The 21,559-nt window shown below is 44.4% G+C and overlaps 1 protein-coding gene across 1 annotated transcript in view; it reads left to right on the top strand.

Annotated features, from left to right (window-relative positions):
• The window catches only part of CCDC7 (coiled-coil domain containing 7), a 100,791-nt gene that overhangs the window by 73,239 nt on the left and 5,993 nt on the right, over positions 1-21,559 (top strand). Inside the window, exons 20-25 of the mRNA XM_077268494.1 lie at positions 7,249-7,311; positions 10,193-10,246; positions 12,598-12,664; positions 15,217-15,288; positions 16,452-16,547; positions 17,735-17,769. Coding sequence (XP_077124609.1) covers positions 7,249-7,311; positions 10,193-10,246; positions 12,598-12,664; positions 15,217-15,288; positions 16,452-16,547; positions 17,735-17,769 — 387 coding nt within the window. The remainder of the gene's footprint in view (positions 1-7,248; positions 7,312-10,192; positions 10,247-12,597; positions 12,665-15,216; positions 15,289-16,451; positions 16,548-17,734; positions 17,770-21,559) is intronic.

A 21,559-nucleotide genomic window follows, 5' to 3' on the forward strand; every position in this document is an offset into this window, starting at 1 on the left:
CGGTGTCCGGCCGTCTTCTCCATGGGCGCCGCCATCTTGGAAAATGGCGGGCGCATGCGCAGTGCGCCCGCCGAATCTGCCAGCCGGCAGATTCATTACAAGTACATTTTGATCGCTGTGGTAGGTTCTATCGCAGTGATCAAAATAAAAAAATAATAAATAAACCCCCCCCCCTTTATCACCCCCATAGGTAGGGACAATAATAAAATAAAGAAAATATTTTTTTTTCTTTTTCCACTAGGGTTAGGGTTAGAACTAGGGTTAGAACTAGGGGTAGGGTTAGGGTTAGGGGTAGGGTTAGGGTTACGGGTAGGGTTAGGGTTAGGGGTAAGGTTATGGCATGTGCACACAGTGCGGATTTGGCTGCGGATCCGCAGCGGATTGGCAGCGGATCCGCAGCGGATTGGCAGCGGATCCGCAGCGGATTGGCCGCGGATCCGCAGCGGATTGGCCGCGGATCCGCAGCGGATTGGCCGCGGATCCGCAGCGGATTGGCCGCGGATCCGCAGCGGATTGGCCGCGGATCCGCAGCGGATTGGTCGCGGATCCGCAGCGGATTGGTCGCGGATCCGCAGCGGATTGGCCGCGGATCCGCAGTGGAATGGGCCGCGGATCCGCAGCGGATCGGCCGCGGATCCGCAGCGGATCGGCCGCGGATCCGCAGCGGATTGGCCGCTGCGAATTCGAAGCAGTTTTCCATCAGGTTTACAGTACCATGTACACCTATGGAGAAACCAAATCCGCTGTGCCCATGGTGCGGAAAATTCCGTGCAGAAACGCTGCGTTGTATTTTCCGCAGCATGTCAATTCTTTGTGCGGATTCCGCAGCGTTTTACACCTGTTCCTCAATAGGAATCCGCAGGTGAAATCAGCACAAAAAAAACACTGGAAATCTGCTGTAAATCCGCAGGTAAAACGCAGTGCCTTTTACCTGCAGATTTTTCAAAAATCGTGCGGAAAAATCTCACACAAATCCGCAACGTGGGCACATAGCCTTAGGGTTAGGGTTGGAATTAGGGCTAGGGTTTGAAATAGGGTTAAGATTAGGCTTGTGGTTAGGGTTACGGATAGGGTTAGGGGTGTGTTGGGGTTACAGTTGTGGTTAGGGTTGGGATTAGTGTTACGGTTGGGATTAGGGTTAGGATTAGGGTTAGGGTTGGAATTAGGGTTACGGGTGTGTTGCGGTTAGGGTTGTGGTTAGGGGTGTGTTGGGGTTAGGGTTGTGATTAGGGTTATGGCTACAGTTGGGATTAGGATTAGGGGTGTGTTGGGGTTAGTGTTGAAGTTAGAATTGAGGGGTTTCCACTGTTTAGGCACATCAGGGGTCTCCAAACGCAACATGGTGCCACCATTGATTCCAGCCAATCTTGCGTTCAAAAAGTCAAATGGTGCTCCCTCCCTTCCAAGCCCCGACGTGCGCCCAAACAGTGGTTTACCCCCACATTTGGGGTACCAGCGTACTCAGGACAAACTGGGCAACAACTGTTGGGGTCCAATTTCTCCTGTTACCCTTGCAAAAATAAAAAATTACGTGCTAAAACATAATTTTTGAAGAAAGAACAATTATTTTTTATTTTCACGGCTCTGCGTTATAAACTTCTGTGAAGCACTTGGGGGTTGAAAGTGCTCACCACACATCTAGATAAGTTCCTTCGGGGGTCTAGTTTCCAAAATGGGGTCACTTGTGGGGTGTTTCTACTGTTTAGGCACATCAGGGGCTCTGCAAATGCAATGTGACACCCGCAGACCATTCCATCAAAGTCTGCATTTCAAATGTCACTACTTCCCTTCCGAGCCCTGACGTGTGCCCAAACAGTGGTTTACCCCCACATATGGGGTATCAGCGTACTCACAACAAACTGGGCAACAAATATTGGGGTCCAATTTCTCCTGTTACCCTTGTGAAAATAAAAAATTGCTTGCTAAAACATCTTTTTTGAGGAAAGAAAAATGATTTTTTATTTTCACGGCTCTGCGTTGTAAACTTCTGTGAAGCACTTGGGGGTTGAACGTGCTTACCACACATCTAGATAAGTTCCTTGGGGGATCTAGTTTCCAAAATGGGGTCACTTGTGGGGGGTTTCTACTGTTTAGGCATATCAGGGGCTCTGCAAACGTAACATGATGCCCGCAGACCATTCCATCAAAGTCTGCATTCCAAAACGTCACTACTTCCCTTCTGAGCCCCGGCATGTGCCCAAACAGTGGTTTACCCCCACATATGGGGTATCAGCGTACTCAGGAGAAACTGGACAACAACTTTTGGGGTCCAATTTCTCCTGTTACTCTTGCAAAAATAAAAAATTCTGGGCTAAAAAAATATTTTTGAGGAAAGGAAACACATTTATTATTTTCACGGCTCTGCGTTATAAACTTCTGTGAAGCACTTGGGGGTTCAAAGTGCTCACCACACATCTAGATAAGTTCCCTTGGGGGTCTAGTTTCCAAAATGGAGTCACTTGTGGGGAGTTCCTACTGTTTAGGCACATCAGGGGCTCTGCAAACGCAACCTGACGCCCGCAGAGCATTCCATCAAAGTCTGCATTTCAAAACGTCACTACTTCCCTTCCGAACCCCGACGTGTGCCAAAACAGTGGTTTACCCCCACATATGGGGTATCAGCGTACTCAGGAGAAACTGGACAACAACTTTTGGGGTCCAATTTCTCCTGTTACCCTTGGGAAAATAAAAAATTGTGGGCTAAAAAATCATTTTTGAGAAAAGAAAAATTATTTTTTATTTTCATGGCTCTGCGTTATAAACTTCTGTGAAGCACTTGGGGGTTCAAAGTGCTCACCACACATCTAGATTAGTTCCTTGGGAGGTCTAGTTTCCAAAATGGGGTCACTTGTGCGGGAGCTCCAATGTTTAGGCACACAGGGGCTCTCCAAACGCGACACGGAAAAAAACGGCGTGGGCTCCCGCGCAATTTTCTGCGCCAGAGGGGGAAAGCCGATGGCTGGGGGCCAATATTTGTAGCCTGCTATGAATATCAGCCCGCAGCTGTCTGCGTAGCCTTTACTGGCTATTAAAATAGGGGGACCCCCCCAAAAAATGACGTGGGGGTCCCCCTATATTTTATAGCCAGAAAGGCTACGCAGACAGCTGCGGGCTGATATTCATAGCCTAGAGAGGGGCCATGGATATTGGCCCCCCCTGGCTACAAATACCAGTCCGCAGCCGTCCCGGAAATGGCGCATCTGTTAAAGCCCCTCTCTTCCCACTCCCGTGTAGCGGTGGGATATGGGGTAATAAGGGGTTAATGTCACCTTGCTATCGTAAGGTGACATTAAGCCGGGTTAATAACGGAGAGGCGTCAATAAGACGCCTATCCGTTATTAATCAAATAGTAAGAAAAGGGTTAATAAAACACACACACATTAGGAAAAAGTATTTTAATATTCTTCATTTCACCATACTTACCATACTTCAGCGCCTGCAAAAAACGTAAAATAATAAACCATATACTACCTGTCTGCCGTAGTCCAATTAATAACGAGTGTCCCATGACGATCTCCCCTATAGAACAGTGACATCGGGTGATGTCACTGCTCTATAGGACCCTCAGTGACACACTGACAGGAGACAATGGCTCCTGCAGTGCATCACTGAGGTTACTAAAGTTCAAAGTGTCACTTTATGGCAATTGCTGCCTGGGAAAATTTGTCAGCCAGCAATGCCATAAAGTGAGACTAGGGACTTTTTTTTTTACAGCGGCGGAGGAATACAGTGGCGGAAGGATACCTTCCTCCTGTCATTGTGTTCCTGGGGCCCCTGGAGAGCAGTTGCAACAGCTGTTGCTGCTGCTCTCCACTGGAGATTGTCGTGGGACACTCGTGGATTTCTGTGGACAGGGAGTATATTGGTTGTTTGTTTTTTTCACTTTTTTTAGAGATGACACTGGCTTCGGGGAACAAAATGACAAGTAATGGTGAGTATGTAATCTATGTTTAATGTACTGTATGTCTGTATGTATGTATTGTATGTAATGTATGTATGTACTGTATGTATGTATGTATGTATGCAGTATGTATGCATGTAGTATGTAAGTAGCATGTATGTAGTATGTAGCATGTATGTATGTAGCATGTATGTATGTATGTAGCATGTATGTATGTAGCAGGCAGCATGTATGTAGCATGTATGTATGTAGCATGTATGTATGTAGTATATAGCATGTATGTATGTATGTAGAATGTATGTATGTAGCATGTATGTATGTAGTATGTAGCATGTATGTATGTAGAATGTATGTAGTATGTATGTATGTAGCATGTATGTATGTATGTAGCATGTATGTATGTAGTATGTAGCATGTATGTATGTAGCATGTATGTATGTATGTAGAATGTATGTATGTAGCATGTATGTAGCATGTATGTATGTAGCATGTATGTATGCATGTATGTAGCATGTATGTATGTATGTAGAATGTATGTATGTAGCATGTATGTAGCATGTATGTATGTAGCATGTATGTATGCATGTATGTAGCATGTATGTATGTATGTAGAATGTATGTATGTAGCATTTATGTATGTAGCATGTATGTATGTATGTATGTAGAATGTATGTATGTATGTAGCATGTATGTATGTATGTAGCATGTATGGAGTATTTTTTTTTTTTTTCATTCAACACATTAGCCGGATGATGGGACTACTACTGTCCCATCATTGGCTAATGTGTCAATCACTGTCCGTGTAGCAGGCATCGTCCGATGGGACTTGTAGTCCCATCGGACGATGCCCGCACTGAGACCCCCGCACGCTGCACTGAGACCCCCCACGCTGCAGAGACACCCCCCTCAGTGCACAGAGACCCCCCACGCCGCAGAGACCCCCCCCACGCCGCATCGAGCCTGGGCAGCCCGGATACAGCGCTGCATAGAATTAGATCCCTGGCAGGCCCGCACAGACCCCGCCCGCACACACAGACACTCACAGTGTCCGCCCACGCACCACCCACACTCTTCCCCCCCCTCCAGAACAGCATATAGAAGGACAGAAAGGGCTGATTTACGTTCCGATATTTGTGTCCCAGTCACTTGTATTGGTATCGGGTATCGGTATCGGCGATATCCGATATTTTTTGGATATCGGCCGACCCAATCCGATACCGATACTTTTGAATTTCGGAAGGTATCGCTCAACACTAGTCACTACGCTCTTGCAGGCCTCATGTTAGTGATGACTTTGGTTTGCCACCAGTAAAAAATAAACTTTTTACTCAAGGATAACTTGGGAGGGGATTATAGGTACACAACTTTATGAACGTTTCCTTTTCAATACGGAGCATTTTTCCACTCGCCATTTCAATCACTTCCTCTTTTCTTGCTAGTTCTATATTCACCATTCCTCTCTGCTTCACCACAACCCAACTCAGTACTACAGTCCAATTAGTAAGAGTCCTATTCTCAACCCGTGATTCCGCGTCTTCCTTCCCCTCTAGGGAACCAGTAGGGCCGATACTTATCTCCTCTGTCCCAGACGCCGTGGAACTCCCGCCCTGGCACTCTCTTCGTCTCACGTACTCTGTCCCATCTTGGCCTGTTACCTCTGAGTTATAAACTCTGGGCTGTACCGCTAGGCATCCTGTCCTAGGACCCGTCTCTGATCGGTAATTCCATCTTTCAGTCACTTCTCTCCATCCTACCACTAGGATCTCGCTGTCCTTAGTCACGGTCTCGTCTCATGTAAGGGACACCTATGTCATCGGGCACTGCTCACTAATCAGACCTTAGGTCCGCTTTCTATGCACACTGGGCTCTATCCGACATCCTGACAGGATACTGTCTCTGTCCCTTCAACTTATCCCCTCCCACTCTGGGCTAATCCCAAATATTAAACCTAACTCTTCCTACTGTCGGAGAAAATACAATCTATCACAAATAACGTATGTGACAATACACAATATACTCCATAACAATATGTGTGTCTTCAAGGGGTGACCATGGGCCACATGTCCATCTCTTCACATAATCTGCAGGCACAATGTTATAGAGCATGGGGAGCTGAGTAGACTGAGATATAGTTTTGTTAGAAAAGATTCAGCATAGTCTGTGCATTAATCTTATAAACCTCTGTTCTTTCTGGGGTTTTCCATCCTATCAGTGACTGATGTTTCGGTCCTAAAATGGTTCTTCTTCAGTAACAAGGATTGCACAGAAGTGCCTCCACTGCAGCTTCTGCTGCCTGACACTTGCGCTGATACTTCTGATTCCATTTTTGGACTGAATTGTCTGATGGTTTGGATTGTCTGCACAGATAAATATTTACCGTTTTCACACCCGAGTGCCAAGTTTACTTTACATGCTTAAAGGGATAGGATCCTACTGGGGCACCGAATATGGTTAGTGCCATGCCCTATTTTCCTATCATTTGTCCTTGTATAAGTGTGCATGCATAGACAGCTGTCAATCATTGATAGGACCGCCAATCCTAGAAAGAGCGGAGGGTAGGCTCTGTACCTACAGCTCCCCTGCCTCTCGCCTAATGCCTCTCCCACTGCCTGCCTCCTGTCTCTGACTGACAGGTCCCTCTAGGATTTCTCTAAAACTGCAAAACAAATTTCTACAAGAAAGGTAAGGATTTACTCAGCATGAAAGCACTTTCACATACATGCCATTAATTTGGGGTGTAAAAACCTTGATGACAGATTCCCTTTAAATTGACAGCGGACTGAAACATGAGCACCAGAAGCAGTTGAGTTTTTGAAGCATAGGATGCTTCAGGAAAACACCGACGGTGAATGTTCGCATTACGTCTTTTTCAAGCTGCTTCCAAAAAGTGTCTCACAAGTTTATAAATACGATTTAGAAGAAAAACAAGAAAAAAAAGGTGTCACCACAAAAATGACCAAAAAGACACCAAAAAGACGCTTCTGGAAGAAAAAAATGTGCACTTTCCTGGAGTGTTTTCTGCATCAAAAACTCAATGGTTACACCGGGGTCTAAAAGACGTCGTGTGCACATATCCTCCTAACAGAGACAATTACTGCGTCTTTGAGACGATCACAACACGTCCTTTATTTAGCCATTAGCGATGCCCTATAACTGTGACCACTAACAGTGTCAGACTCCATGTCCACATAAAACACTACAAAATAGATGCACAATCTGGATCTCAGGTTTCCTTTAAAAAAAAAAACAAAAAAACCAAACCCTTATGTGAAGTACAATAATTTCTCCTCCATTTCCTCTTGCTGTTGCACCTTATATTTATTCTTATTTCTTCTTTCATGAAACAGTTTGGTGACGACCCATGGATGCAGCACAGAGAATCTGCTTGGAAATATGGAGCCGCTGGTGTGGTAAAGTAGAAGAACACTAATCACTTTACTAAAACTATGATTTTTGACATTTTGTACTTGACCTAATCTGCTAATGGTCTTATAAGTGCTTGCTGGCTGTTTTCTTCTTCTTTTTTTTATGTATGTGCTTCCCCCATTTTCGTCACACAATAGGAGGAAGGTGAAGTTCACTTCCAGTGAGGTGCTAGATGAATATGTCAGATGTAAATCACAGGACACTTAACTGATAGTTCTTCCAGTGCATCCAGCATCACTTTAATATGTGACATATGTTCTTCTTTATTGGAAATGTTTTTGTTTTGCCCATTTGATATATACTATTATGTTGTAGCGACTCTAGTATGACAGAATGTGAGTCTTCTAACATAGTCAGTGCATGCTGCTGAATCTCACAGCCAAATCCCTATTTCAACCTTGGGGTACAGTGTTCATTTTAGGACATGGTCACAAATCAAAGTCAAACATCAGAAATACTCTGTCTGATACCTCATTCTGAAACTTGACTCTTATACCTGACTTTCACACATGGTCACAAATCAAAGTCAACCATCAGAAATAACAGCAGAAATACTGTCTGATACCTTATTCTGATACTTGACTCTGATACCTAACTCTGATACTTGACTCTGATACCTTATTCTGATACTTGACTCTGATACCTAACTCTGATACTTGACTCTGATACCTAACTCTGATACAGGTAGTCCTCGACTTACGACGTTGACCCGTTCTTACACGGCGTCGTAAACCGAATTTTGATGTATGTCGGACCATACATTCATAACAGTACAGTACTGAAAACACTTAGCCTATCCAAAAACCTATCCTAACACAGTACCCTACATAATTAGGGTGTTATGGCGTGCAGGAGACTAGTTTTCCTCGTGTAACTGGGTACAGTGTACAGTACTGGACTCTATTCTTCTGCCACTGCACGTAGTTGCATGTAGTTCGATTTACGACGCAAAACCGTGTAAGTCGGAATGAGGCGTCGTATAAAGCGTTGTAACCACAAAACGATGTAACTCGAGACCGTTGTAACCCGAGGACTAACTGTACTTGACTCTGATACCTTATTCTGATACTTGACTCTGATACCTAACTCTGATACTTGACTCTGATACCATGTGTGAAAGTCAGGTATAAGAGTCAAGTATCAGAATGAGGTATCAGACAGAGTATTTCTGATGTTTGACTTTGATTTGTGACCATGTCCTAAAATGAACACTGTATTGGGGAAAGACTCTTACTTCCTGTCATTTCAGGAAGAGTTTTCAGCAGTCTCCTTATCATCAGAGGCAGGATGACAATAACAGCTAACACCTCTATACACAGCTGAAAACAGGAGAGCCACCGTTCACAATAAGTGATGTCATGGATGACCCTTTATCTTCACAATGATCTCTGCACACACTCATTAGACGCTTCAGTGCAAAAGATAAGGGTCTGAGGTTGTCCATTGCAGCTAATGTACATGTGTTGTTTCCTAAAACAACAGGAAGTTTGAGTCTAAAAAAATTGCAAGATTTCTATCTTTTTTTTAAATTTTTTAATAAAGATTGTGTTATGGAAGAAAAAGTATTGCCAACATTTAAAATAAATAAATACATAAATAATAATAATAATAATAGTAATAGCCTGATTTAAAGACTATGTCATTTTCTGATGACACGTTGCATTTAAATATAATTGAATATAATAACATCTGCGCTGAAATGATTCCACTTGAGAATAAGAGCTGATGACGACCATATTGTTACTGGAACACAATATGTGGGTGTCACAATGACCCATATACACTCACCGGCCACTTTATTAGGTACACCTGTCCAACTTCTTGTTAACACTTAATTTCTAATCAGCCAATCACATGGTGGCAACTCAGTGCATTTAGGCATGTAGACATGGTCAAGACAATCTCCTGCAGTTCAAACCGAGCATCAGTATGGGGAAGAAAGGTGATTTGAGTGCCTTTGAACGTGGCATGGTTGTTGGTGCCAGAAGGTCTGGTCTGAGTATTTCAGAAACTGCTGATCTACTGGGATTTTCACGCACAACCATCTCTAGGGTTTACAGAGAATGGTCCGAAAAAGAAAAAAAATCCAGTGAGCGGCAGTTCTGTGGGCGGAAATGCCTTGTTGATGCCAGAGGTCAGAGGAGAATGGGCAGACTGGTTCGAGCTGATAGAAAGGCAACAGTGACTCAAATCGCCACCCGTTACAACCAAGGTAGGCCTAAGAGCATCTCTGAACGCACAGTGCATCGAACTTTGAGGCAGATGGGCTACAGCAGCAGAAGACCACACCGGGTACCACTCCTTTCAGCTAAGAACAGGAAACTGAGGCTACAATTTGTACAAGCTCATCGAAATTGGACAGTAGAAGATTGGAAAAACGTTGCTTGGTCTGATGAGTCTCGACTTCTGCTGCGACATTCGGATGGTAGGGTCAGAATTTGGCGTAAACAACATGAAAGCATGGATCCATCCTGCCTTGTATGGAGCATCTTTGGGATGTGCAGCCGACAAATCTGCGGCAACTGTGTGATGCCATCATGTCAATATGGACCAAAATCTCTGAGGAATGCTTCCAGCACCTTGTTGAATCTATGCCACGAAGAATTGAGGCAGTTCTGAAGGCAAAAGGGGTCCAACCCGTTACTAGCATGGTGTACCTAATAAAGTGGCCGGTGAGTGTATATTTACACCATTTAGGAAACATGAGAGTGTTAGGAGAAGGTTCACGCTCAGCTGTTACATCCGCATTGTCCCACATGGATAATTGCCCAATACTGATGCTATCTCTGATTCTCTATTACCTTGTTGGAAAAGTTTCAATAAAGAGGAAATAAACACAAACGATAAATTCCTGTTGTTCTATAGGTGCTAAGCATTGGACCTCAGAAAGAGATATCGAAATTCCAGCAAGACCAAGTAGTAAGTGCGCTAACATGAAGAGTCCAATACTAAATAGTAGTCACACACCACAAAATAGCTACATCAGACGGTGTGCTACGGTACATTGATAGTAGGAGCTTTATATTGTATCACTGTTATAGACTATGTGCCCAATTCACCATTGCCTTTATGCCTGTTTTTTGTCCTGCTGAGTGTGTTTTGCGCCTTTTTTTGTATGCACCCAATTCATTATTCTATTTACATCTTTTCTTTTAAAGTCTATGTTATATTTGCTCACTTGTTTGTTTTTTTTTAAATTGTTTTCTGCCTTGTGGATGAAGTTTAGCGATTCTAGATGTTTTCTCCTGATTCATCAATTGCGACTTTTTAAAAAGTTGCAAAATTCGTCGCAATTTCACTCTAGTCCTCCCTTGATGTATTTGTGAGTGTCCCAGACGTTTGCAATTTTTTTGTCGAAAAGTCACAAAAGCAGTTTTAAGATAAGATAAAAAGCCAATTTTTTACTTTGCCCAGTTTGATGACTTTGGCAGCAAAAACTGCAATACCATAAGATAAAAAAAAGTGACTTAAAAATTAAAAGATAAATCGTGGCCTATATGTATGAATTTGAGGCTGTTCACAACACAAATGGGCGTTTTTCTGATCGCTGCCTTGTTTACACGGGCTGATCATTGGGAATAATTGTTCTTATTTGTGGATTATTGGATTGTCCAAATGTGCCTAGAGACTGGAGCTACATAGCGACTTTGGCCAGGAGACAAATATCCAAATGATTCCATCTTTTCGCTACTTGCATGCCATATTACCTTGAAGGTAGCAATGTGTCCCCATTCATTTGCATTATACTGAGATGTATCAGCAACATATGGTGATGTGGCAAAGCGGCCAATGTTCTGGAAAAAGTCGCCATGTAGTTCCTGCCTATTATATGTAATCCTGTATAAATGGGAGATGACAAGTTTTATTTAAACCTAGAACATTTATGGGTCACAGCATTGGCTAAAATCATAATTCGTAGGGTTCACTCACATCTGCATACATAAACTTGTAGAGATTCTCAGCCAGAAAAGTTGGCGAGTGTCATGCGTTTTTTTTTCTCCTAGCATCCGTATGTCATGCGAGGAGAATCTTATATACCGTATATTACAATCAGATATAAATGGTAGATGTCAGTGATATATGTAATCAGTGCTTTGTGTATGTAGTTTTCTGTACTTGTTTCTAGTTTCTAGATAAATTAAAGAAAAAATGGCACGTGGTCCCCCTTATTTTTAATAATCAGCTAAGGGAAAGCTGGGGGCTGGGAAGGGGCCAATATCCATACATCTTCCCAGCCCATTAATATCACCTCACAGCTATCTGCTTAGCTTTTACTGGTTATTGAAAGGGGGGTCCCCACATCATTTTTTGGGGGTCCCTCATTTTTAATAACCAGTAAAATCTAAGCAGACAGCTGTGAGATATTAATAGGCTGGGAAGATGCATGGATATTAGTCTCTTCCCAGCATAATAACACCAGCTCACAACTGTCTGTTTTCCCTCAGCTGGTTAGTAAAAATAAGGGGGACCCCATGCCATTTCTTTCATTCATTTATTTATTAGCTAGATATAAATACAAAAAAATACACATGCAAAGCACTGATTATATATCCCATGGTCCGCGCTGTGAATTTACTGTACTTGGCTGATGAAACGTCGGGTTTCCTATGAGATGTGTGCATAAAAATTGAAAGGCACACGCATGGCCTGTGTGCCATGTGATTTTCTTCTCTCTCCCATTGATTTGCACTGGTGAGTCTTGGCCATTTTATGTGGCCATATGCAGCATGAAAAACTCACAGCTGAGCCCTGCCTCATTGAAGAACATTGGTGCGAGTGCAATGTGATTTTTTTTCTCACATTGCACTCGCGGATTTTATATGCCGATGTGAGCAAACCCTTTGAGCAACCCTCCAGCCTGGCACTGAAAAAGTGACTAAACACTTGTCATATAAAAGTGCCCTCACCTAGTGCCCCCCATTTGCATTACACCATGACTTGCTTCCAAGCGGTATGGGGAGTACAGGGTTAAGTCTAAACCACACCGTCCCTGCCTTTTCTGTGCGGTGTTGATGAGGTTCCGACTTACCTCTGCTCCCCATGCCACTGCTGCAGGGATCTTGGGTGCAGGAGGCCGGAATAAGCAGATGAGGCAGCGGGAGGAAAATGGAGCACCGGGTAGCGTGACAAAACATGATACATATACATATACATATACAAACGTACTTTTCAGTGGCAATGTGAAGGGTCGATTTAAGTTGTGTTAATTTTTTTGGTTGGGCGACAGAATATACACTGTGAACCCTATTTATTCCTTTTGTGCTTTTCAGTGGAAAGATCTGGATGATGAGTTCCATGAGTTTCCACAAAGCTTTGAACCAGAACTATGCATCCAAGGTAACAACAATCATGTTAAAGTGGTTCTCTAGCAATTTCTTCAATATGGGCACTTCGTCATGTGATCTTCAGTCTGACTACTAGTCTGGCCCATACTTCCCGATGTAGACAGGATGTCAGTGAACACTAGGATGACATCCTCACCTACCAAATCTGCCTGGCAGCTCTCAGACTCTCAATCATCCCATGATGGATGAACAGTCTTTAGAGAGATTGATCTTGTGCAAGCCTAGATAAGTCCACCAGGGTCCCCTCCGCCGCTATCTTGATAGTACCAAACCATCAGGCTCCTGGTCTTCCGCTTCGCCTTGCTCCTTCTATTCTTCCGACCATGATGTCCTTCTCCAGTGATTGCCCTCTTCGTATGATGTGTCCAAAGTAGGCAAGATGTAGCTTGATGATCCTTGCTTCGAGTGACATTTGTGGCTTCAGTTGTTCCAAAATTGATCTATTTTTTTCATTACTATCTGTGGTATTGATAACATCCTTTTCCAGCAAACTTCCAGGGCTGTTTGGGGTGCTGCAGCCCCCTAAATAGTGGATGCTTCCCCTTACCGTGCATACATTGACTGTAAAGAACAAAACAGTTACAAGTTGGTCTGCTCTTGGCAGCACAATGTGATATATGAATACTGATTTTGGCAAGGACGGCCGCTTACAGACTGAAATGTTTAGTCTGCGGGAAGTCCTTGCTCCCTTGTTACAAAACATGCAGTGCCATAGACAGCATTGCTGAATGGTGCGTCCCCAGATGACAGTATGTACAATATTCCGTATCCTTCATACTCCATTTTCTGAACTTGTGTCTCCAGGGGATTATACAGTGCCTAAAAGTAGTATTCAACCCCCTGCAGATTTAGCAGGTTTAATAAGATGCAAATAAGTTAGAGCCTTCAAACTTCAAACAAGAGCAGGATTTATTAACAGATGCATAAATCTTACAAACCAAAAAGTTTTGTTGCTCAGTTAAATTTTTATAAATTTTAAACATAAAAGTGTGGGTCAATTATTATTCAACCCCTAGGTTTAATATTTTGTGGAATAACCTTTGTTTGCAATTACAGCTAATAATCGTCTTTTATAAGACCTGATCAGGCCGGCACAGGTCTCTGGAGTTATCTTGGCCCACTCCTCCATGCAGATCTTCTCCAAGTTATCTAGGTTCTTTGGGTGTCTCATGTGGACTTTAATCTTGAGCTCCTTCCACAAGTTTTCAATTGTGTTAAGGTCAGGAGACTGACTAGGCCACTGCAACACCTTGATTTTTTGCCTCTTGAACCAGGCCTTGGTTTTCTTGGCTGTGTGCTTTGGGTCGTTGTCTTGTTGGAAGATGAAATGATGACCCATCTTAAGATCCTTGATGGAGGAGCGGAGGTTCTTGGCCAAAATCTCCAGGTAGGCCGTGCTATCCATCTTCCCATGGATGCGGACCAGATGGCCAGGCTCCTTGGCTGAGAAACAGCCCCACAGCATGATGCTGCCACCACCATGCTTGACTGTAGGGATGGTATTCTTGGGGTCGTATGCAGTGCCATCCAGTCTCCAAACGTCACGTGTGTGGTTGGCACCAAAGATCTCGATCTTGGTCTCATCAGACCAGAGAACCTTGAACCAGTCAGTCTCAGAGTCCTCCAAGTGATCATGAGCAAACTGTAGACGAGCCTTGACATGACGCTTTGAAAGTAAAGGTACCTTACGGGCTCGTCTGGAACGGAGACCATTGCGGTGGAGTACGTTACTTATGGTATTGACTGAAACCAATGTCCCCACTGCCATGAGATCTTCTCGGAGCTCCTTCCTTGTTGTCCTTGGGTTAGCCTTGACTCTTCGGACAAGCCTGGCCTCGGCACGGGAGGAAACTTTCAAAGGCTGTCCAGGCCGTGGAAGGCTAACAGTAGTTCCATAAGCCTTCCACTTCCGGATGATGCTCCCAACAGTGGAGACAGGTAGGCCCAACTCCTTGGAAAGGGTTTTGTACCCCTTGCCAGCCTTGTGACCCTCCACGATCTTGTCTCTGATGGCCTTGGAATGCTCCTTTGTCTTTCCCATGTTGACCATGTTTGAGTGCTGTTCACAAGTTTGGGGAGGGTCTTAAATAGTCAGAAAAGGCTGGAAAAAGAGATAATTAATCCAAACATGTGAAGCTCATTGTTCTTTGTGCCTGAACTACTTCTTAATACTTTAGGGGAACCAAACAGAATTATGGGGGGTTGAGGGGTTGAATAATAAATGACCCTCTGAAAACTTTTCACAATTTAAAAAAATAAATAAACAAAGAAATAACATTCTTTTTTGCTGCAGTGCATTTCACACTTCCAGGCAGATCTACAGTCCAAATGTCACAATGCCAAGTTAATTCCAAATGTGTAAACCTGCTAAATCTGCAGGGGGTTGAATACTACTTGTAGGCACTGTACATAGAATATTACTTCTTAGTTCTTACTTCTATTCTTAGTAAAAAGGAATATACATTTTGACAGTTCTTTATGGATATTTATTTGAGAAGGTTCCTTGATTTTTATATCTTTTAATTAGCATTTTTATTATTTTAGGCATTTCGTTCAAGCATTCCACCGAGAATTCACCCAGATCACCTTCACAAAGTCACAACAAGCAGAGAGGAGGTGAGCACAAATGTCTATATTACACTGCTACATAGTGAGCGTGTAAGAAAGGGGGACTCAAGCTTTGGGGTGTTGCGTAGCTCCCTGGGAGAGAACGGCATTAAAAAAATTCACATGCACTCTATCTAGCTGCCAAAAAAAAGTAACCTAAAGAGGTGGTCCAGTACTTTAATATTGATGACCTTTCCTTGCGAAAGGTCATCAATGTCTGATCGGTGGGGTTGCGACACCTGGCATGGCCACCGATCAGCTGGTCTCGATGCCGGCGACTGCAAGAAGTGCTCAGTTATTGATTTGAATTAGGAGCTGTGGTCGGGTATCGCACATCTGTCACTAACTGTAGAAGACAGTCGGGATAGGTCATCATTGTTAAAGTAGTGGGCAACCTCTTCAATTCTTGGTGGTTGTACACGGGTTCGGTGATTTCTGGGTAAATTCAAGGCAAACCAAATGTTACTCACTGAATCGCCATCTCATGAAACGATTTGTTTGAGGGTGGTGATAGAAGCTGGTGGGCGGCGCGGCTGTCACTCATCCTGCTTCTATCACCATCCGCTGATTATGTTCCACTTCAAGGAAAGAGGTGGCAGTGGCAGAAGCAGGGACTGTAGTGGCAGCCATAAAAGATGCGGGCTGGCGGGGACAGAAGTGCAGCAGGGGCCACTGAAGATGCAATCGGCCACTGAAGCTGCAATCTATTCTCCATCACCTCCTGAAAAAAGACATGATCAGGAGTGGGTAATGACAAAGCTTTGGTAAGTGACTGCAGCGCCGCCTCCCTGATGACGTCCTGTTTTAGGAGGAGTGATAGAATCGGCGGGGAAGTGAGTGCAGCCCCAGCCTCCTGTGACGTCTCATTTGAGACTCTCCTCAATCAAAACGTCATGTGTTGAATAGAAAAAAATGAAAAATACAGTGTGAAGTGGATGTATCTTTATACTAAATCAAATGACAATGGTGGTTAGGGCTTAAAGATAGATATTTATAAAAGGTATCGTAGGTATCGGAAATCCCCTTTAAGAACAGAATTGAGTTGAAAAGAGAAGTATAATAGAATAGAAAAACTCTTGTGGGATAAATACGGTAGGTGTAAATAATAACCCAATAAGTCACTTCCATTTTTATTATGAAACTTTCATTGTTATCAAATGCTTTATTTACAGAAAGAAGGAAACCTCTCTACATAAGGAGAGTAACGAGAAACGTTCCGTCAGAACAGTCCATTCTTTCCACTTTGACTGTGAAGGGCATCGGAAGAGGTAAATTAGAAGAAAACAGCTCGATATGTCAGACGAGTACACTGAACCTTGTTACCAAGTTGATGTAGGGCCGTCATTGTACAGACAGGCCATGCTTCCAAATACTATTATAATGCTGTAACCTACAATACCATGGATTTACTACTGAATTGTGAATCGGGAGGGTCACATAGTAAGAGAAGAGTTTTCTGTTGCTGGGATACTTTGTACAAGATTTTTTTTTCAGCTAGATAAATATAAATTAAGACAAAAATGAACTCCAGCGAGATAGATTGAGGCGTCCTGTATTTCCCTCATGTGCTTTTTTTTAAATGATAGCTTTAAACATGGTTTTTGAGCGAATTGCATTCAACATTCATTCTTTTTACTCCTATATTTACATGATGTGGCAGACTAGCAAAAAATGTCTGTGAATCAAAAATAATACCGTACAGTATATGTGGATTCCTGCAAACCTATTAGGATGGATGGGAAAGTTACAGAAATTTAAGTACAAAATATGACCTTGTGAGAATACACTAGAGCCCCTCAAAGTCTTAACGTCCTGGTTGTTACAGACAGGCGGTTAGCACAAAATGACTGTTCAAACTAAGCACAGTCACTTGAGGCACTTTTGACACCATCCTCTTCTTTGATTGACTGCTCTGGATTTACAGGAGGCAGAGAGAGATGGAAAACAATTAGGTGGGAGGTGTACTAAACTATTTGGCCACAACAAGGGTGTACCGAGCGCCTGTGCTTGGTTTGAATAGTCATTTTGTGCTCACGGATTCCCTATGACTACCAAAGTGTAGTTTTAGAAGAGCCTTAACCTAGGGATCCAGGAAATCCAGAAAATGTTGTGGTATATGGCGGCTTGAATTCTTGTAGTGATGTTGGGGGCTGTGCAAATGCAGTGGTGTAACTAATAGATTGTGGACCCCAATGCAATATTTCCATAAAGGCTCCCAACCATCATGAGTCTTAGTAGCATTGGTTTTATTTGCGCCAAGAGGAACCGCTCCGAGGCTCCTGAACTGCAGCCCGTTCACACTATGATTACGCGTCTGGGTAGATGAATTTCCCACAGAGAAGAGCTGACTGATGACTCTTCTGTGTTGCCAATAGCACTTTAGTGATGCAAATAATTCTACCGTTTGTGCTTATGAAACTAGAGACTTTATTATCTTGTTTCCCTCTTGATCTAGGTGCGACTTCTACACTCACTCCATCGGAAAAATTGGTAAGCACAAGACTCGTTATCTTTATTAACGGGCTTTAACTTAATGAAAACAATAGTATGTTATTTTCTAGAGAGAAAAGATATTTAACAATTCTAGAATCAGATGACATTTTACATTTTCCAAAACAACTATTGAAGAAAAAATGAATTTGCATGTAATCCCATCTGATAGCATATAATCGCACAGACCCACATAGGAACTGCAACTGCCCCTCTCTATCCTCATTACCTGCAGTAGAAAACAAACATACACACACACAGACCTCGACGCGTAAATTCACTTCTGGAAACGGACATTGCAACACCAAGAAGGAAAAAGGAAAAGTAATGGAATTATAGAAATCACAGGATGGATGGACATATTAATAATCTACAACTGATAAAAGATTGCAATTTTTTTTCTTCAAAACATTTTGAGTTACCGTATTTTGCGGATTATAAGACGCACCACAAATTTTGGGCCAAAAATAGGAAAATGTTTTTTTTTTTTTATAATATGGTGCGTCTTATAATCCGCTTTTTACGGTAGTTTACCTGGGGGACAGCGGCGGTGGAGCATGGTTCCATGTGTCAGGATCACTGCTGCAGGAAGCTGGCAGTGGGGGCAGTAGATGCTGCGTGCACACGGCTGGTAGGAGGTGGTGTCTGTTGGAGGTAGGAGTGGGGCGATGCTGCGGGCGCCAGGCTGGTAGGAGGTGGTGTTTGTCGGAGGTAGGAGTGGGGCGATGCTGCGGCCCCAGGCTGGATGGAGGTGGTGTTTGGTGGAGGTAGGAGTAAGGCAATGCTGCAAGCACCAGGCCGGTAGGAGGTGGTGTTTGTCGGTGGTAGGAGTGGGTCAATGCTGCAAGCACCAGGCCGGTAGGAGGTGGTGTTTGACGGTGGTAGGAGTGGGGCAATGCTGCGGGCCCCAGGCCAGTAGGATGTGGTGTTCAGCGGAGGTAGGAGTGGGGTGATGCTGCAGGCCCCAGACTGGTAGGAGGTGTTCAGCGGAGGTAGGAGTGGGGCAATGCTGTGGGCCCCAGGCTAGTAGGAGGTGGTGTTCGGCAGAGGTAGGAGCGGGGTGATGCTGCGGGCCCAAGGCTGGTAGGAGGTGGTGTTCGGCAGAGGTAGGAGTGGGGCGATGCTGTGGGCCTCAGGCTGGTAGGTGGTGTTCGGCGGAGGTAGGAGCGGGGCGATGCTGCGGGCGCCAGGCTGGTAGGAGGTGTTCAGCGGAGGTAGGAGTGGGGTGATGCTGCGGGCCCCAGGCTGGTAGGAGGTGGTGTTCGGCGGAGGTAGGAGATGGGTGATGCTGCAGCTGCGGGCCCAAGATTGGTAGGAGGTGGTGTTCGGCGGAGGTAGGAGCGGGGCGATGCTGCAGGCCCAAGGCTGGTAAGAGGTGGTGTTCGGTGGAGGTAGGAGTGGGGCGATGCTGCGGGCCCCAGGCTGGTAGGAGGTGGTGTTCGGCGGAGGTAGGAGTGGGGCGATGCTGCGGGCCCCAGGCTGGTAGGAGGTGGTGTTCGGTGGAGGTAGGAGTGGGGCGATGCTGCGGGCCCCAGGCTGGTAGGAGGTGGTGTTCAGCGGAGGTAGGAGTGGGGCAATGCTGCGGGCCCAAGGCTGGTAGGAGGTGGTGTTCGGCGGAGGTAGAAGTGGGGCAATGCTGCGGGCCCCAGGCTGGTAGGTGGTGGTGTTCGGTGGAGGTAGGAGTGGGGTGATGTGGCGGGCCTCAGACTGGTAGGAAGTGGGTGCTCAGTGATGCAAGGGCTACACCATGTTGTGACAGCCCAGAGCCCCCGCACTTTCCATGCTTTCCAGTGCGATGGACTCTGGAAAATTGGGCGCCGGAGGTGGCTCATGCGCCATTGAGATCTGAGCATTTTAGCATTTACCATTTCACTGTTGTAATTAGTTTGATATCTCTTTTTACATTTCATATGCAAATGAAGGGGCTTTGGTGCAGCATTATGCCTCCCTCAATTTGCATACTGAGCAGATCCTTGACTCCTTTCATCATTGCCTCCAGTCATGGCACCACCACTTCAACATCCAGAAGTGTAGAGAACGGCTTCTGATGGGAGAATAGATCAGTTTGTGCTCCTCCTGTCTTCAGTGCAGAGTTATTATGTGAAGCATTTTACTGTGTAAAAGTTTTAGGCAGGTGTGGAAGAAATGCTACTAAGTAAAAATGCTTTAAAAAATAGAAGTGTTTAAAATAGACTATCAACTAACACGATGCAAAGTGAACAAGTGACTTAACTATGGTGAAAACATTAGGAACTGGGGTGCAGGAAAATGACAGGTGCTCTGGACTGAGGAGTGAAATATTTGCCTGTACAATAATGAGTGGCTACAGGCAACAGTGCAGCATGGTGGAGGGGGTTTGAGAGTTTGTGGCTGTCTCAGCAAATGAAGTTGTGGATTTAAGATTAATGGTGTCCTCAGTGCTTGCAAATACAGGCAGATAATTGTCCATCATGTAACAACCATCAGGAAGATATCTGATTGGCCCTCAAATGTATCCAGCAGCAGGACAATAATCCCAAACATCCAGCCAATGTTGTTAATAACTATCTTCTGCATCAAGAAGTACAAGTAGTCCTGGAAGTGATGATACGGTCCGCACAGAGCCATGATCTCAACATCGATCACATATGTCTGCAATCACAAGGAGACAGAAGGATTATCAAAAAGTGACATCCACAGATCTGTGGTTAGTTCTCCAGGATGTTTGAAACAATCTCCTGCCGCATGCCTTTAAAAACTGTGTGCAAGTGTACGGCGAAGAATCAATGCTGTTTCGAAAGCAAAGATTGCACCAAATATTAATTTATTGATTTATTTTATTCACTTTGTATTATGTTGATTGATAAAAAAGGAGATTTTTGTGTACTCACCGTAAAATCCTTTTCTCCGAGCCAATCATTGGGGGACACAGGACCATGGGTGTTATGCTGCTGCCACTAGGAGGACACTAAGTAAAAACAGAAAGAATAGCTCCTCCCCTGCAGTATACACCCTCCTTCTCGATGCGATGGACTGGTGCCGGACAGAGTGAGGGTAAGACAATCTCCTCATTGAGATGAAAAGAGATACAACTTTCGGTAGAAAAGAGGGAGATGTCCTCAAAACCACCTTATCTTGATGAAAATTCAGGAACGGAACTTGAGAGGACAGAGCCACCAGCTCGGAGACTCGTCTGATAGAGGTGACCGCAACTAGAAAAGCAACTTTCCATGAAAGGAGAGACAGGGAAACCTCCTGTAGAGGTTCAAAAGGAGCCTGTTGCAAGACTCCGAGGACCAGATTAAGATCCCATGGTTCCAACAGCATCCTATAGGGGGGCACCCGATGGGAGACTCCCTGAATAAACGTCTTGACCTGTAATCTGTTGGCAATCCTGCGTTGGAAGAGAACAGACAGGGCTGAGATCTGCCCCTTGAGAGAACTAAGGGCGACACCCAAGTCCAAACCTGTTTGTAAGAACTCGAGAATGGAAGGGATGGAAAAATGTAGAGGAGAACATCCTTGGTCGCTACACCATGAAAAGAAAGTCTTCCAAGTGCGATGATAGATACGCATAGACGTAGGCTTTCTAGCGTTGATCATGGTAGCTATGACTTGTGGAGAGAAACCTGCCTGGGTTAGGATCCAGGACTCAATGGCCATGCCGTCAAACACAGGGCCTCTGACTTCTGGTGGTAAAAGGGGCCTTGATATAGCAGATCTGCGAGAATCGGTAATCGCCAGGGAACGTCGGCAACTAGTTGAACTAGTTCCGAGTACCACGCCCGGCGCGGCCAATCTGGCGCAACCA

Source organism: Ranitomeya variabilis, chromosome 6 (assembly GCF_051348905.1).
Source record: "Ranitomeya variabilis isolate aRanVar5 chromosome 6, aRanVar5.hap1, whole genome shotgun sequence".
Classification (NCBI taxonomy): domain Eukaryota; kingdom Metazoa; phylum Chordata; class Amphibia; order Anura; family Dendrobatidae; genus Ranitomeya; species Ranitomeya variabilis.